Raw genomic sequence first — 17875 nt, forward strand, 5'->3', positions numbered from 1 at the left:
GTGACAATTTTGTTTTCAAAACACTTTTTAGGGTTTACTTTCAACAAAAAGCTTCAACAAAACCTTCTGAAATACAAGAAAATTTAAGAGGACTAGATTACTAGAATTTAAAGAAAGGGTCAAAGAATAGCACAACATGGGTATCTGTGTGCCAATTAAGTACAATGACAAACAGCTGTAGAGCACTGGTAATTTTAGTAATATGAGCCTATGCATTTCAATAAAAAGTCCTAGGTTCACTCACAGTATAACAATGCAGATCCATGGATGAGAGGTTTTTAAAAAATCCTTCCAATATTTAATTTTTAACGTTAATTGTTAGTTCTAAAATTGGCTACTTAAGAGTTAAGCTTAGAACCCAGTTTTTAGCCAGTTGAAAATGTATCCAGTCTTATGTTCCCCCTCCATAGGGGATATACAAAAAGGAAACCCTGCACACAGAAAAGGGAAAGTCTTTCAGAATGTACAACAAAACAAAACCAAAAAACCCAGAAAACTTTAGTTAATTTGAAAGTTCCATTCAAATGTATCTAACTACTTGAATAATTTGGGCTTTCAGACACCACAAGATCAAGTTTTTAGTTAGACTATGAAAGTTGATGATTTCAAGATGGCTTATGCTTCTTGTATAAACTGCAGCATTAGAGTAACGAAACTAACCTCCAAAGAGATCCACTTCAGCAGCGACAGCAGTAATGGTTGTTGTAGTTGTAGCAGGTGCTGCGGCAGTTGCGATTTCAGTAGTTGCAGCAGTAGTTGGGCTAGGCTCTGGAGCAAATGGATCTGAAATCTGTGGCTCAGAAGTAACACTGGAAAGCGCTGCCAGATTGTCTATATGCAACCATATACGAAGACCAAATGGAAATAGTGAGCGGAAGAGCGGGAAAAAAAAAATCACTGGACTCCAAGAAGTAAAGACAGCTGTTAAAATTATATTAACAATTCTCTATTTAAAGAAGCTTAGAAAATAAGTGTTACTCACCCTCTCCCAAGAGATCTGTAACATTGTCCATTACATGATAGCAATATAAAGAAATCGGAGCGTTAACAAAACTGCCAGAGTGAACATGTACATTAGCCACACACGATAAACAATTTCTGAACAATTCAATCACTAGTATGCCACCCTACCCAGACATGCCATAGATAACTTGAATTGAGCTTATATAGGAGAGTCTAGTTTTAGGAACTTTGAAAGGTCAAAGTAGAGACTTAAGTGAATAGCCTGATGTGAACTGAATCCATTTCCTTAACAGCTTTATTCAACTATTCACCCATTGGCGCATGGGATTTTGATTCACTAGTCAAATTCATTCATTACATGGTTGCTATTCAATACACTACTAACACTAAATCTGAATGGACTGCTGATTAATAGTTTTTTGTTTCAGCTAACTGAAATGTTTTCTTTCCATGTAAGAAAAGTACTTCGAGTCACATCAGTTATTAAAAATCCACGACTATACTGCCATTGAAGGAGCTGAACAAGAAAAAAACTTTCGTAAGTATTTTGTTGCCACAGATTATATTAGTCTCCCTATTTCCCATATTGCTGTCGTTGATCTCAAGACTACTGTATTTAAGAGATTATTTTTGCAACGGATGCGCCAAAGTGCTTGCCTTTAACCTATACATTTACAGCTATATGTGTTAATGGAATTATCTGGGATAATGGGCCACTCTAAGGTTTGTCAGCGATACCTTACCTTTGGATAACTATTCTCCTCCCCAGCTTAGATTTGCGTAACCACTACTGATGGCCTACTAAAAATGAAACCTCAATTTAAGAGTTAAGGACTATTTGACTGTAATACAGTTCTAAAAACTGGCACACAGAGCACTCCATTATAATCTGCCCCTTTCCTCAAAGCCTGCTATGACATATGATCTCTGAGGCTGATTCAAATCAGTCCCTCATCCAGAAATATAATGCTCACACACACACACGACATTGGACTGGCTGGTTAGTGTTTGGATTCAAGACTAGAGTTCATGTTAAAGGAAGTTAGTCATCCAAAATGAGTCATTTTAAAAAACTCCACACTGCAAGACGGAAAATGATGCAACAAACTATCATCAACAGCCAATTGGAGTCTTTAAATATAAACTTTTTATTTTGTCATTTCAACTTGTCAGTTTTGGCTGGAAATTGAACTTCTCTGTGGAAATCTAACTAAAAGCAAATGGTCTTTTCCTACCAGAATTAAATAATTATGTTCAAATTCTAAATTTTACATCAGAGTAAACATTGTGGAGATAGGACAATGTACAAAATGAGGAAGCAAAATGAGAAGTTTTTTTATATCCATGTTTCACCCCAAATTTCTACAAAAAGGCACACATTCAGGGGTGCTATAACAATTTATATAGTGGGGATGCTGACAGCCATTGAACCAAACTGTAAATCCTGTGTATTATGGAAACCACTTCAAGTCAGGGGGTGCGGAAGGGCCCCAAGCACCCCTACTTCCAGCACCTATGCACAAACTAGAGCAGAATTACAGTGACAAAATTAGGTAATTCAAAAACATTCTATATCAATTGCTTCAGGATACCACTCACACGTCCTATAGGATTTTTTTTGTCTTACACCTTCCATAAAAAAGTTCAAAATTGTGATTAATACACAGTACAAGTGCTTTGAAGTTCACTGTATCGTATTTGAAGACTTTTGCATTAGAAAAAAAATCCAGCTGCATTAGCAAGGAAGCAGAATCTCCCAGAGGCGTAAGTACTTTGGCAAAGCATGTCCTGATAGGATGTATAACCAGATAAGCCTCAAAACCAGACATGATTTTTAGGTTACTATTGACCACTGACCTGATCTTGGAGGGGGGTCTCTGGTTTTGGGTAAAATAAAGGAAATTATTCAGGCTGTAACAGCAAGTAGAAGAACCAAAATATATGTACTAAAGTAGGTTTGGCTATAGGTCCTAAGCATTAAGTGTTAAGGGCTTAGAGTGTGGCCTAAAAGTTTGCAATATGTATCTTGTGATAGTTTAGCAATGCATCTTGTAATGAATAGGTAAACTGCAAATGGACAGTAGCATCTGAGGGGCTTTTTGCAATAAGAGATAATGCGATCATTTCAATACATCAATGAGGTTAACCGTTGGAAATGTAATTATGGGGAACCGGAATAACACATATGAACTAACAGAACCCTGAAATTGATTGCCTGGTACACCAAATATGAATAAGTGGGCTGGGATGTTATCAGATATGGTCCTGGACATACGTGGATGGAACAGAAAAAGGCATATAAAAGATTGTCAAATTCATCCTAATTGGGAACAAGAGAAGACCGAATAGTGGAAGCCTGAGTATGAACAAGCCTTTCTGTGGTGATCTCCACCCACCTTTTTTGTCTATCTTCGCTGTCACCAGTCTCCATAAGGTTGTAAATATGTCAACACTGGGGGGCGGGGGGGTCTTTATCTTGTACCAGCCTAAGGCTGTAAGTATGTATGATCCAGGGGGTGTTTTGTTATATGTGTATGTTTTCTTGTAGAATTATCCTTCTACTTGGATTTATTTGCATTTTAAGTCAAGTCTTCACATTTCCATGTGTGTGCTCTACTAATGTCAACCCAACAAAAATTTCTTGCGTAGCTGAGTAAAGAACCAGTTATTAGTGATTTGTGCAATTTGCACCTTAAACTTAATGGAGGCTACATAAGTAATTTTCTGTAATGACTCAAGAGTTAAATATTAGAAGCAAAAGGCTACAGTATTACAGAAAGAGTGTGTGCTGTATTTCTATTCAGAAGATGTGTTGCGATTTCCCTACATACATGGGGGCAAACTGTTGGTTAGAACGCACAACATGCAAGAGGGAGCAAAACAAGTTGTTACCAAGTGTTCAGAAAACTATTACATGTGATAACTGATAGCTGGAGTGAATAGCTCAGGGATGCAATAATGGGATGTAGAGACTTTCACCTTCAGATTAGTCAGCAAGAGCTTGATAAATTTAAGAATGGGATTACACAACATGGTTGCCTGCAATAGCAGGCAACTGAATGCAATGACCCATGAAGTCCTTTTTAGTTTTATGTCCCCAAGTGCCAGATTTTCAAAAGGCAATGGAGGTATTTGTTTTAGAAATGCCTGCTATTAAGTTAACATGAAGACTGTCATCCTCTTCTAGAGTGGTCAGACTTGGAGCACACTGAAAGAGTCAGATTAAAGTTTTTCATGGTTCCTGCCACAACTGTGGTTGCTGTAGGATTTAGAAGATTTGATTAAGATGAACTATCATGAAAAGGAGACTAAGCCTTTACCCATATGATAAGCCTTCTAATAGGAAGCGAATGTCAATCCTTGCAGCATGTCTCAACAATACTGTTAAAAACCAGAGGTGGCTATGTGATTCAGTGATCTCCATCAAAAATTGGCATTTTTTAACAGCTACAGACAGTGAAATTAAAATACCAAAGCTCTTGTTTCACTCAAGATAGAAACCAAGTGTAGTAACTGTGGAAAACTTTCACTCTAAAATGGAGACCACTGTAGCTTCTAACATAGTGAAAACGTGCATCCACAGCTACACCCACGCCTTTTATGTATCTCCCTCCCCGTCCACCACAGAGCCCTTAACGAGCCTGCCTCCTCTGTCATTTTATAAAATAACATTTGTGATTTACTAACAAAGTATTTCATAGCTATGGAAACAAAACACTAAATAAAGTTCCAAGAAGCCTTGGTTGGCTCTGAACTTCTTGCAGTCTTAACAGACTCTCCTCATTTGGCCCTACCAAATTCATGGTCCATTTTGGTGAATTTCTTGGTCATAGAATTTTAGAAATAATAAATTTAATGATTTCAGCCATTTAAATCTGAAATTTCACAGTGTTGTAACTGTAAGGATCCTGACCCCAAAAGGATTTGCGGGGGGGAGGTCGCAAGATTATTGTGGGGGCGGTTGTGGTATTCCTACCCTTACTTCTGCACTGCTGCTGGCAGGGTGGACGCTGCCTTCAGAGCTGGGTGCCCAACCAACAGCCACCACTCTCCGGCCACCCAGCTCTGAAGGCAGTGCAGAACTAAGGGTGGCCATACTGCAATCCCCCCTAAAATAACCTTGCGACCCCACTGCAACTCCCTTTTGAGTCAAGAATCCCAATTTGAGAAACACTGGTCTCCCCTGTGACATCTGTATACTATAGGGTAAAAGCACACAAACACCAGATGTCACAGGGGGAGATCAGATTCCATGGTTCGGATGCATTTTTCATGGCCACGAATTTGGTAGGGCCCTACTCATCACTGCTGTTGTCCTCTTCAGTGAAGTCAAGGCTTAAAATAGGGAAGGGTGGGGAAAGGTGCACAGCTCCTTCAGTTAAAAAAAGGCTCCCAGTCTTCTACCTAACTTGGATGAGCAGAATCTCCCACACCTCCTCCTCAACTTGTGCAGGGAGCACTCCCCCTCCTGTTTCAATCTAGTTTAAAATATAACTGACTAATGTAACTGGTATTTGCCAGTGACTTTTTTGGATTATTGCACATCAAGGCAGCTCTACTGTATCACAATACCACTGGGTACTTCTAGTTCTCAATTGACTATCAAAGTGCAGAACTGCAAAATAAAAGATTTCACAGGTTCAGAAAAACAGCTGTGAAAAAGGCTCTTATAACCTTTCACTACAGAGATGCAAGGAGTAAAAACCTTTAACTTCAAGAAGACAGGAAGGAGTGACTATGTAGTTCCAACTCATCTTTATGATGATGCAAAATCCACTGGCTGTGACACTATTATTTAGAGAATGGTTTGGATTTCTTGTTTTAAAATCAACTCTCTTTACTAGTCTGCTCACAGCTTTAGTCTGAAGCACACTGAGCACAAGCTAATTTAGTGTATAGCACACATATGTAGTGTATGGGCCAATACAGTCATTAAAAACTCTTCCCTGATGAAAAGTTAGAGTAGAGGAACACTATAAATACATGTAGCATGACTAACAATTATCGTCCCTTTGTATTATATAACCAATCTTTGTATCACACACTGTTGTAAAAAGACAGTGCATACTCTGTAGAAATAAAGTATTTACTGCAGAATTCCTATTACGAAGGCCAGAGGAATATTCACAGAACTACATGCATCATCGGGGAAAAATTCAAACATTTTGAAGGGTTGTTTTTTTTTTTAAACTTGAGATAGTCAAGAGGCATACTTCCTTCCATAAAGGATTTTACAAATAGTAGCAGGAGGTATATTAAAAAACATCACTGCATACTTGGCTGAGCTTTGAAAGCTTCACTTGAGATACTGCTGTTGAAACACTCCCACCTTGCATTTGTCTATACTTACACATAACCAATTTGTTACCTCACAAATTTAGAGATGATCATATTGTACGGAAGTCTCCTAATTTCCTAGCATGGTAGCCTACTAAAATGTTGTTAAAAAAAGTTTCAATTATTGTTTCATAAAGCAATTAAAAAGAAAACACTGAAACTATTTAAGAATGCAAGATTTAAAAATAATGTTTTATTGCTTTTTATACTTACTGCCGTTACAGATATTTTTGTGGAACAGAGGAATGAAGCTGTGAAATTATTAAAAGGTGAGTATTAGGTCACAGTTTAAAATTAATCTACTTTAACATTTCATGATATTCTGATGTTGTAGGGAACCATAATTTTTCCTTGCAAATATTTTTCTAACACGTCCAAGGAAAATATTGTATCAAGAAACAAAACTGAACAGTTAACATATGGGACACTTCCTAGAGGAATGAATCATACCCACATACTATATACTGTTTCAGTAGATATAGCTTGCAGCACTGCTTTGCTGCTTTTAATCAATCATTCCCTTTCCAAGTCTAGCAATCATTAGACACTGCAGAAATTAAAGGGTGGGACTTCCAAAAGCACCTGAGGGTACGTCTACACTGCAATTAGATACCTGCAGCTGGCCCATGCCAGCTGACTCTGGCTTACAGGTCTCAGGCTTGGGTTGCAGCTCAAGCTCTGGAACTCTGAAGTAGGAAGGCCCAGAGCCTAGGCTGCAGCCTGTGCTTGAATGTCTACACTACAATTCAACAGTCCCTTAGCCCAAACCCAAGTCAGCTGGCATGGGCCAGTCATGGGTGTCTAATTGCAGTGTAGACAAACCCTGGGTGGCTAACTTGGTATCACAAGTAATTTAGGGTGGGATTTTCCAAAGTGCCTTAGATTTCAGTAATAAATAGGGAAAGGCTCAAAAAAAGTCATCTGTTCTCAAGTTTGTGTTAATTAGAAATGGAGAAGAATGGAAGTAAACTTTCATCACAGAGGTCCAAGAAATTGCAAAATTTAATCTACCGAATTCTTAGTACAAGGGTCAGCAACCTTGGGCACGCGCCCATCAGGGTAATCCACTGGCAGGCCGCACATTTTGTTTATGTTGACTGTCCACAGGCACGGCCCCACGCAGCTCCGAGTGGCCGCGTTATGCCGTTCCCGGCCAATAAGAGCTGCGGGAAGTGGTGGCCAGCACGTCCCCGCGGCCTGTGCCACTTTCCACAGCTCCCATTGGCCGGGAACGGCAAACTGAGGCCATTGGGAACTGTTCCTGCGGACAATCAATGTAAACAAATGTCTCGCAGTCCGCCAGCAGATTACCCTGATGGGCCACGTGCCAAAGGTTTCCAACACTGCCTTAGTAATACACTGCATTCCTTCAGCCCACTTCCTCTTTGCTTGCTCACCCCTTCCCTACATTGCATTTGGTACATTATGTTCCACTAATTCTGCAATTTTTATTTCCCAAACTTTGCCCTTATTAAAACCTACTGCCACAGAAAGAAATGGAAGCAGATTATTGTACCTGCAGCGACAGAAAAGTTTGTATAATAAATGGACGCATGGCAGCTATACTGAAGCTAAGCAAAAGAGGGAGAAATTTTCAGAAAACAACATTACTTAATTGTTAAAGTGCAGATACATGAAAAAATCCAAATCACTGTTAAGAGTTTGAGACAGTGTATGATATAGATTATGTCACTGCACTAAAAACAAAGTTTCTGATGTGCCTTAAACTGTAAAAAATAAAAACAAGCTTTTAGCCACAACTGCTATTCTCTCTTTCTTAGTGTCATGGTTTCTTTTCCCTATCTCTAGATCCATATTTCTAAACTTCTTTCAGCATATAAAATTAGTCGAGGTTCGAAGCCTAGAGACTCAAGTTTCTGGAATCCTATAAGAGGATGTTACAAGCTACAAGAGAATGTTAAAACTTTTGGTTCACACATTACAACTGCTTGGCATTGCTGAAAGAAAGGAGTATGTTAGCATATGAAGACGTAAGTAGACTCAACTTCTCAATACTTGTGAGAGCTGCTGCTTAGACTGATGCAAAGGAAGAGGTCTGGACGAATGAAGAGCCTTGACCAGTTATAAATTTAATTTGTCCAATTTTTTCTGCTCTGTTCATGTCTTTGTTCTAGAATAACTCACTTCAACTATAGCACAGGGTTTATGTGAATGGTGAAATACTCCATACTTGTGCATCCCATCTCATACTCTTTAGTTTATTATTATTTTAATTTTACATTGTAAAGAGATGAAGTTGACAATGGCATACTGTGATAAACAATGTCCTCAGGCAGTCCCTATTCTTACAGAGTTCTGTGGTGGTTGTGATGTGTAGTATAAGGTATGTTGGAACACCAGTGAAAAAAGGAGACAGCTAGAAGCAGTGGGGGATGGACATTTGGAACCGAAAGCAATCACCATATACCTTGCTGAACTATCCTCCCTTTCTTATAAGAAGGCAGCCCGCATATCCAGTTGAAGTGAAATAGGCTTTTGTTTACAATTAACGTTTAAGACCTAAGGACAGTATAAGTTTCTTTATTTTACCTAGTGACCATTTAAAATTTGACTCTGATCAGGAGAAACCTCATTTTTATTTCTCCTCCCCACTTGTGTCTGAATCACTAAACCATTTGATGAGTTGATCTGGCTTTGAATGCAGGCGGGGCATAACCCAGAGAGGGACAGGGAGTAGAAGCATGAACATCTATTGTTGCTTTCCAACAATTTCCCTATACCTGACAAGTGGAGCTGTACAAATACTGGAAAATAATAGCATTCTGATTTCCTCTGCTGAATTGCAGTAACTGATGCAAGAGCACTGAGGAAGGAAGTGGATGGGAAGCCCAGAGTACCCCATGGGAAAGGAAGCCTAGCTTTTATGAAAACATATTCCACAGTGTGCAAATTTCAGTATAGCAACAGGAAGAGCATCTAAAATACATTTACTGAGGGCTTGCATTCTCTTATGGAGTCCTGGATATTTAGTTAGGATTTAAAATTAGCTCTAAAATTAAGTGAAATTTACCTCTCACCCCCCAAGACTGAAAAAATAAATCCCAGTTTCAAAATAAAGAAACCTCACAAAATATATAAAAAGCAACCTATTCCAGTACATAATACTTTAATGGATTTGCCAATTGCTTGAAGGATGTGTCAGAGTAAGGCACAGAGTTATTCCTTGCCATTAGCATATTATCTCACACAGAGTTACTACATATTTAACAGGTCACCATATTTGTATTACTGCCGATGGTAAAGTAGACTTCTTGAATTATTTTTTATTCTAATTTGTCAAAACAAGTGCTTTCCTAATAAAATGGTTAAAAGGGTATTAAAAATTACATTCAGTAGGTTAGAAGAAAATAAGAAGGAACTTATTACATCAGGAACAAAAGAAATCCTAGTTGTGTTATAGGTACATTACCAGATAAGGATGCTAAAATTGTCAGTGACAGATATGGCAGAAGGGTTCAAAAATATTTTTGTTCTGTATGCAGAAACAAGTTGGAGGACATTCACATGATAATGAAATACTTTCTACTTAAACTGTAATTAGGATGTTTAAAAATGCTGAAGAACAATTGTGAATTTAAGTCTGCAGATAATTGGCACCTAAGGATTTTTAGAGGAATTGGCTGAGATGTTTGTGACGTTGATATTTAAAAAAATCCAGTGACCTGGATAAAAGCTAATATGCTACTATATATAAAAGGTAAATACGATAACCTGGGTAACTACAGGGTGCTTAGCTTGACCATGATCCAAGACAAAATCATAGAAAGGCCAATACAGGATGCCATCAATGAAGAATTAAAGCATGGCTGCATAATTATTTCCAGACAATATATTTTTATGAAAGATAAAATAATCAAGTTTGGCCTCTTTTTTTTTTTTGAGAGGAGATTAAAGTTTGGTTGATAAAGGCATACGTTGACCATATGTAGATTTCTATAAGGTATTTCACTTGATCCCTCATGACTAATTAAAGATTAACACTATACAAAAACAATGCTCATATTAAATCTGTTACAAGCTGGCTAGCTAGCTAGCTAGCTAAAGAAATAACTGTAAATGAGTAAACAACATTCACTGAGGGCATTGTTAGTGAGGACCTATTGAAATACCCATCTGTTTTGGACTCAATGCTATTCCACATCTAAATCTTGTTTTCTTCCAGATCATTGATAATTGCCAATAAAATCCACAGATGATTAAAACTGGTGGACAAGGATAAGTCAGTTCTACACACTGAGTTGAAATGCATGGTAAGCTGGAGTCACTTGAACATGCATTAACTATGTTAAAATGTAAGGTCATACTTCTAGGAACCAAGAATGTAGGTCACACTTATAGGCCTGGGAGAGAGGGGACAAATACTATGAAATACAGAAAAGGACTTGCGGTCATAGTGGATAGCCAACAAAACATGAGCTCCAGTGCAATGCAATGGCCAAGAGGAAACACATCCCTTAGATGTACAAGAGGGAATATTGAGAAGTAAGGAGGTATTATTACCCCCATAGACGGTATTAGTAAGATTATTACTGGAATACTGTGTCCCGTTCTGTTATCCATGCTCTAAAAAGGATGTGGACAGATTGGAAAAAAGGTTCAGAAAACTACTACAAGAATGACTTGAGGTCTAGAAAACCTGCTTTACCAAGGAAGATGAAAAAAGCTTCATCTATGCAGTTTATCCAAGAGAAGATTAAGAGGTCATGGTCTATAAGTATCTACATAGAAGGGACAATTGTGAATTTGTCTAGCTCCGGCTCCCAACCACTGGTTCTTGTTATATCTTTAACACAGAGGGGAATTAACCACTGGAACAACTTATGTGGTGATGTGGCAGATTCTCCATCACTTGAAGTTTTTGGATCAAGACTTGATGTCCTTAAAAAGGATATACTCTATCTTAACCAGAAGTTATAGGATTCATGCAGGAATAACTAGGTGACATTCTACAGCATCTATTATGTAGAAAGAAGGTTAGACGAGTTGATCATAATTTTCCTTTCTGGCCTTAAGATCTTTGAAAATAGGTGGTTAATACGGAAAAAACTTTAGAGCTCAAAGATCCACAAGAGTTGCTGCTCTAAGAGTTCAAAAATCAGAGCAAATACTGACCAAATATATAAATACATTGCCCAAGAGGCCTCTTCTTCCTTAGAAATTTCAGAGAGAATTTGAGTCCATGAAATGTTTCTGATATAGAGTAGCATTAGCCCAAACTGAAATTTTTTAGGATTTTGCATATCGTGGCTATGCAGATATGGCTGCAGATAACAGCAGTTTTGTTCAGCTGTAAGTATTTCAGGAAATAGTGTTTCAACATTTAGGATTCCTCAGATTGTTAATACACTTACAGGCCAACTAAAAAAATACCACCACTCACTCAGCAAGGGCTGATTAAGAAATCCAAGAAGTAATAGAGCCAATAGTTGAGAATTTTCATGGTGCCTTTCTTCTACAGATCTCACTTGCCTGCAGGGAAAACTGTTGTTAAGTGACTTACCCCCAGTCATATATCAAGTCACTGGCAGAGCCACTGACATAGATTAGAACTCTGGTCTTTTGACTCTTCTCCCTATGCCGCATCCTTACTTAATCAGCACACCACCGGGCTGTTCCAAGCCCCCCTCCCGCCCCCAAATCTCCTTCCCAGCTGTTTTTGGGCTCCACACTCTGACTACCCCATAGGATAAGGACTGTTGACAGCTTGTATGGCTGCACATCCACTCCTAGAAGATTCTCTACCACAAAGAGCCTACAGTCCACCGAGATCCACTCACTTTTGTCAGCTGAAGCTGGTGAGTTTGAAACATGGTTTGTTCTTTTCATAATAGTAGGGAAAGTCAAGTTTCAGTTCAGCTGCCAATCTAAGAGTGAGATTAAAAGGGAAAGAGAGTGTAAAATAAAAAGGTACTTTACCTCCCCATGAAGTTGCTCCTGCTGGAGCAGTTGGAGCTGCTTGCCCAGTAGATGTGAAATCTGGCTGAAGATCTAGAAGATCACTGGATGGTTTGGAAGTGCTATTGGCAGTAGAGGGGAAGAGGGCGGGGGGGGGAGGGGAAGGCGGAGAAAAAAACAAATCTGTAGTATTACAGGCATTTGTATAATTCTGCAAAGTAAAAGGTGTTCCAGGTTACACTGGAGTGTAAATGTTGTGAACAAGATTAGGCTGTCAAACCACTGTAAAGCAACTATTTTTCTGGATCACAACCTAATCCTCCAGAAGCTACTAAATGCCTTTAATACGCATTTAGCTCAATAAATGCTGAAGGTATTCAGCACCTGGAGAGAGGACACCATCGTTCCTAACCATGTATTTATATTACTGGACACTGGTACTGTTCTGTGTCTCTAGAGGACACAGTTGAACTGCAGTAATACTGTAGGACAAAGTACAATAGCGGAAATACTGCTGCAGAATTTCTAAAAAGAAAATCAAACCCCTTTTAGGACCAATAGGAATGGAACTCTGTTTTCAGTCACAGCAACTATCTTCCAAAATATTTCTATCCCTTAGGTCAGAAGGCCATCGACCTATGCACCAGGTACTGAACAGGCAACAGGGAGAAAGTTAATATCAAGGGCTCCTTTTAGAGCTATATCACAAACTAATCAATTTCAGTAAGTCACCCTTCAAAAAGGCTGAAGGGAAAAAGTTAGTTAATTTTGTTCAGCATGTCTATTTAGATGTGAAGATTAATATTTAAGGTTAACAAAGTAGAAATAAAAATCAATAAAGTTAGCACTTTTTCCATTAACATATATTTTAGTCAAACAGAACTTATGTTTGTTTATATGAAGTAGCAGTGCTTAATGGTTGTGATATTGCATACTGCCCAAAGTAGCTGTGCAACTAATTTCAGTTTTCTTGGAATTAGTCATAAATCTAGTGTTTGTACAGCTGTAATGCCATACCATTCCACAAACATACTATGCATCAGTGTTAAGTAAACTAAAAATTGTGAATGAGTCCAGTGACTAAAAACTGTAGAGCTGTAACTGGTATAACTCCAGAGATCTGGAATTTGTATAGCAGGCACAGCATTTCTCAAAACTATGCAACATGCTTAGTTTTTAAAATCCCCAATGTGAAATGGGAAAGGGTCTGTGAGCAACACATGAACACAGCTCACGATTAACATATTGCAGAACTAACCTGACTGGAGCTGCTGTAGATGAAGTTGCAAAGAGATCAACTGGTGGAGAGGTATCAATACTTTTTGCTGGGGTAGAATTAGGAGATGTAACAGTTGTGGCTGGAGAAGACTGGAGACAAATCATCAAAACATATCACTCAAAAAAGGTAGTGCCATCATCAATATATAAACTAGCATAGGCTTTCAAGTATACCTTACAAACTAATATTACCTCTAATACAAAAATGAAATTTTCTAGTGATTCAAAATTAATCTGGGGACAACACAAGGAAATCAAGTCTCCCTACAGAGTGCACTTCCTTTTCCTTCGAAGACTGAGCAAGACAAATATTCTTAAATAAGAAATGCTTTAATGGACTAGCAAATTTGAAAAACCACACAAGTACAGAACACTACTTAACTAATTGTGTGCTCTGTTTATGGGATCCTTTACTTGCATGGGGGATGTCTGGTCACTGGGTAAGCTTCTTAAACCCTGCCTTTCCAAACTTATCTGTTCTCTTGGAGATGCAAGTTATTCACCCTATGCATTTAGTTTCAGTACAATTCAGAAAAGAAAAAATGGTCAACTATAAAAAAAAAGATATTATGTGCCTTGTTTCTTTGTACTAGACATGCTTATACGTTTGTACATCACTACTTTCCACTACATACCCTCCAACCTGAGAAGCTTGATAAACCAGTTTAAAAGAAAATACTTTGAGCATTTCATGAACTGAAGTAAACAGACCCAAGATTACGATTTGTTAAAACAACTTATTACAGGCAACTATCTCTATAACAGTTAAAGATATTATTGGGAGATACCTACTCTTAGGTGCAACATCCAAACACTGTCTGTGGCTCTAATGGCTAAAGTTTGTAGTCTCAAATTTCTTTACCCTGACAGGGATCAACAGTTTGCCACCATCCACCTTTAAGAAGATTCCACATTAAGTCTTATGCTGGTGGCGGAGGTATTGGAGGTTATTTTTTCTATACAAATAGAGGGAAAGTCAATTTCTGTCCCATCCATCCTCCAACTTTTAAATGATTCTAGTTCCCCACCCACTAAAATATGTTAAACAGAAAACATAATTGTTGGCACTTTGTTTCTGTATTTCTTTTCTTGTCAAATCCTTTTTTGGTAAGAGGATTCTGTTTAAGATACTGTACTGTTCCACTATGAATCATTGCACAGCACCTCAAGTGCTTTGTCTGAGTGGAGATAGAGGGTAAAGGGAACAAGAATAATGAAGAGTTAACAATCAGAGTCAAATTAGTTAATGCGTAAAATGCTCTGAAGATGAGAAGTGCCAGTATCACCAATCAGGGAATCACATGGTAGTTCCCTGGGAAAGTAATATCTGGGGGGGAATAGCTAAACTGAGAAATTCTATCAAGAAAAATATTGGGAACATAAAAGCAAATAAAATATTATTGTATGTTCAGACAACAATTACAGACAAACAAGTTCCTCATTTGATGGTACTTTGGACAGATCAACACATCTCAAGGCTAGGAGTATGGGTGATGTTTAAGAATTTTGAAGTGAGACTGCCCATGGGAAGAGAGAGATATTACCCTTTCATAAGAGTATTAAAAGCAGAACTGCAAGAAAATATACAAGGGATTTGGGGTTATTTAGGAAGTGGATAAGTATATACTCATGGTAAAAACAGTAATCCAGTTTATGTGGCTGGAGAAGAAAATTAGGAATGAAGATACTATGCTTCCTCCTCGGGGGTAGAGAAATCAGGATGATCCAAGAACAAGCTTCCAAATGGTGAGAGAGGTTTAGATCAAATCCTACATAATGGATAACCCAAGAATGTGGGGGAGGGTACAATATACAGTGAGATCCATCTCAAAAATAGGTCAAGTTATGTGTAAAATGAAGTGTTGTCATCTCCAAAAAGTTGGATTCCCACAGAGCTGCTTTGCAGGATTTTATGGGCAATTTGAAAAGCTTTATATCAACAGCAGTTCCTTTTAAATATTTAAGCTATTACTGATGTAACACTATCTGGTATCAAAATATAACTAATGCTGTGAGAACAGGCCAAAAACTTAACTATAGCTTTGTTAACTTCTGTGATCATATAGCAGATTCTCCTATTACTAATGTACTGTCAGGAAAGCCCACCGTTCTCTGTTGTGCACCGCTACAAGAATTCACTTTTGAGGCAGCTGCCCTCATTTGACAGATTGCAAACATTAAGATATACCATGAAAGTAGGTTTAAAGACTGCTGCATTTATCAATTGTAACTACAACCACCTAGTCAGAGTAACAGAATCAAAGACTCAGGCCGCTCTTCAGTTCTTCACTCGGTAATTCACCTTGCAGAAGTCAGTCCAACTGTTAGCAGTGTAGGTACTTGAAAAGGACTAAAGATTTTTCCATCAGAATAATCTGGAATTACTGTCTGGGACACAGAGTCATGCATCCCCTTGACTAGGGCTTGTTATTGTATTCTGCAATCACAAGTAATGAAGACTTAACACAATAGTACATGGTTGTAACCCAATAGCCCCTTAATGCCAGCAGGCAAGGGAGTTACAGGAAAGTCCCAATTCCTGTATGTACATTCTGGTTCACCACAGAATGCCATGTGAAGTCTTAAATAAAAGCTGGAGTCACACTGGTTTTTAGTATCATTGTGAAATGTACCTACAGATACTTTGTAAGGAGTTACGCACATAAACAATGAAAATATGTTCTTGGAGTCTGTGTCAAGGTACGAGTCCTCAGCAGAGGCGGAGAAACAGTTTTTCTGGCAGACATATGATATTTATTCACCTCTCTTGGATGTACACTAAGCATTATAAGCTAAACTGGATGCTTATTTACAGATGAACGCATTGAAGAAATGTGAAGTCAACAAGGCAGCAGCACACAGGAAAAACTAATTCGGGGTGGGGTGTGTCCATAGTACAGAGTACAGACAGTGAACAAAAGGGATACAAGGGGAAGGCAAAAATGACACCCCCTTATCCTTCACCTATGAAGTAAGTGGCCAGTGCGTTTACATTCATGAAAACAGGATCTTGGATGAAGATGCTGCAAAAGTCTTTAGACAAGTTAACTTTTTAGTTACGTTTAATCTCTAGAAAGCATGTTACAATTTTGTTTTATACGTAACCATTTGTTTACAATATCCTTGACCATATTACTTGAACCTTTGGTAATAAACTTACCCTTGTTTTCACTATAAATATGTCTACAGTGCCATGACATTAAGCGAGGTACTGATCCTGAACTGAATCATAGAAGCTGGTGTATACACTGTTTCCTTGGGACAGCAAACCTGGTATTTCTGCCAGAGTTCGGTGGATCAAGGGCTGGACAATAACAGGGAATGCTTCAACCAGGGGGTGGGGGAGATCAGGAACTGGGGTGCACCTATTGGTAACCTGCAAGGCAAAGTATGGGCTGGCAATACCCAGAGGAGAGTGCTTGGGTGGTTAACAGGCTGGTGGTGTCAGTGAGCTGATATACAATTAAGCATAATCAAGTCTCTCTCACGCTGACGGCAGAGGGGTAACAAGGTGACTCAGTCCTGGGTACCCCAAGAATAGTCACAGTGATGCATCTGGACATTTCCATCTAGGTATTTTCACCTGTTATTGATGGATATTGGGTTGGAATGTGGATAGAGCTGCATGTCGTTCACTGCAGAGTCTGTTGGAAAACGAAGGCTTTTTGGGCCACAGCTTCAAGAATTTTAAGAATCATGTTTTCCAAACCAAGAGGCAAGGGTCCACCTAACAAAGAGAGGGAAGAGTATCTTCGCAGGCAGGCTTGCTAACCTAATGAAGAGGGCTTTAAACTAGGATCACTAGGGGACAGTGACCTAAGCCCCGAGGTAAGTGGGATACCAGGAGGAAACAAGGAGGAGGGTGCAACAGTGGGGGCCTCCTGATTCATACTGAGAAAGCAGGGCAATCGGCTAGTTATCATAGGTGCATGTACATGAATGCAAAAAGCCTGGGAAACAAGCAGGAAGAATTGGAAGTCCTGGCACAGTCAAAGAACTGTGATGTGATTGGAACAACAGAGACTTGGTGGGGTAGCTCACATGACTGGAGCACTGTCATGGATGGATATAAACTGTTTAGGAAGACAAGCAAGTGAGGAAAGGTGGAAGAGTTGCACTGTATGTAGGAGAGCAGTATGATTGCTCAGAGCTCCAGTTTGAGCATGCCTGGGGTGTAATCAGGAAGGCCAAAACACAACTGGAGTTGCAGCTAGCAAGGGATGTGAAGGGTAACAATAAGGGTTTCTACAGGTATGTTAGCAACAAGAAAATGGTCAGGGAAAGTGTGGGACCCTTACTGAATGGGGGAGGCAACCTAGTGACAGATGTGAAACAAGCTGAAGTACTCAATGCTTTTTTTGCCTCAGTCTTCACAGACAAG

General features: G+C 38.8%; 1 protein-coding gene across 1 annotated transcript in view; it reads right to left on the minus strand.

Moving 5' to 3' along the window:
• Positions 1 to 17875, minus strand: part of SNAP91 (synaptosome associated protein 91) — a 142648-nt gene that overhangs the window by 38332 nt on the left and 86441 nt on the right. The window contains exons 13-16 of the mRNA XM_073336567.1: positions 13475 to 13584; positions 12238 to 12338; positions 983 to 997; positions 661 to 831 (exon numbers count right to left, since the gene is read on the minus strand). Of these exons, the coding sequence (XP_073192668.1) occupies positions 661 to 831; positions 983 to 997; positions 12238 to 12338; positions 13475 to 13584 (397 nt within the window). The remainder of the gene's footprint in view (positions 1 to 660; positions 832 to 982; positions 998 to 12237; positions 12339 to 13474; positions 13585 to 17875) is intronic.

The sequence above is a fragment of the Lepidochelys kempii genome, chromosome 3 (genome assembly GCF_965140265.1).
Source record: "Lepidochelys kempii isolate rLepKem1 chromosome 3, rLepKem1.hap2, whole genome shotgun sequence".
Lineage (NCBI taxonomy): Eukaryota > Metazoa > Chordata > Testudines > Cheloniidae > Lepidochelys > Lepidochelys kempii.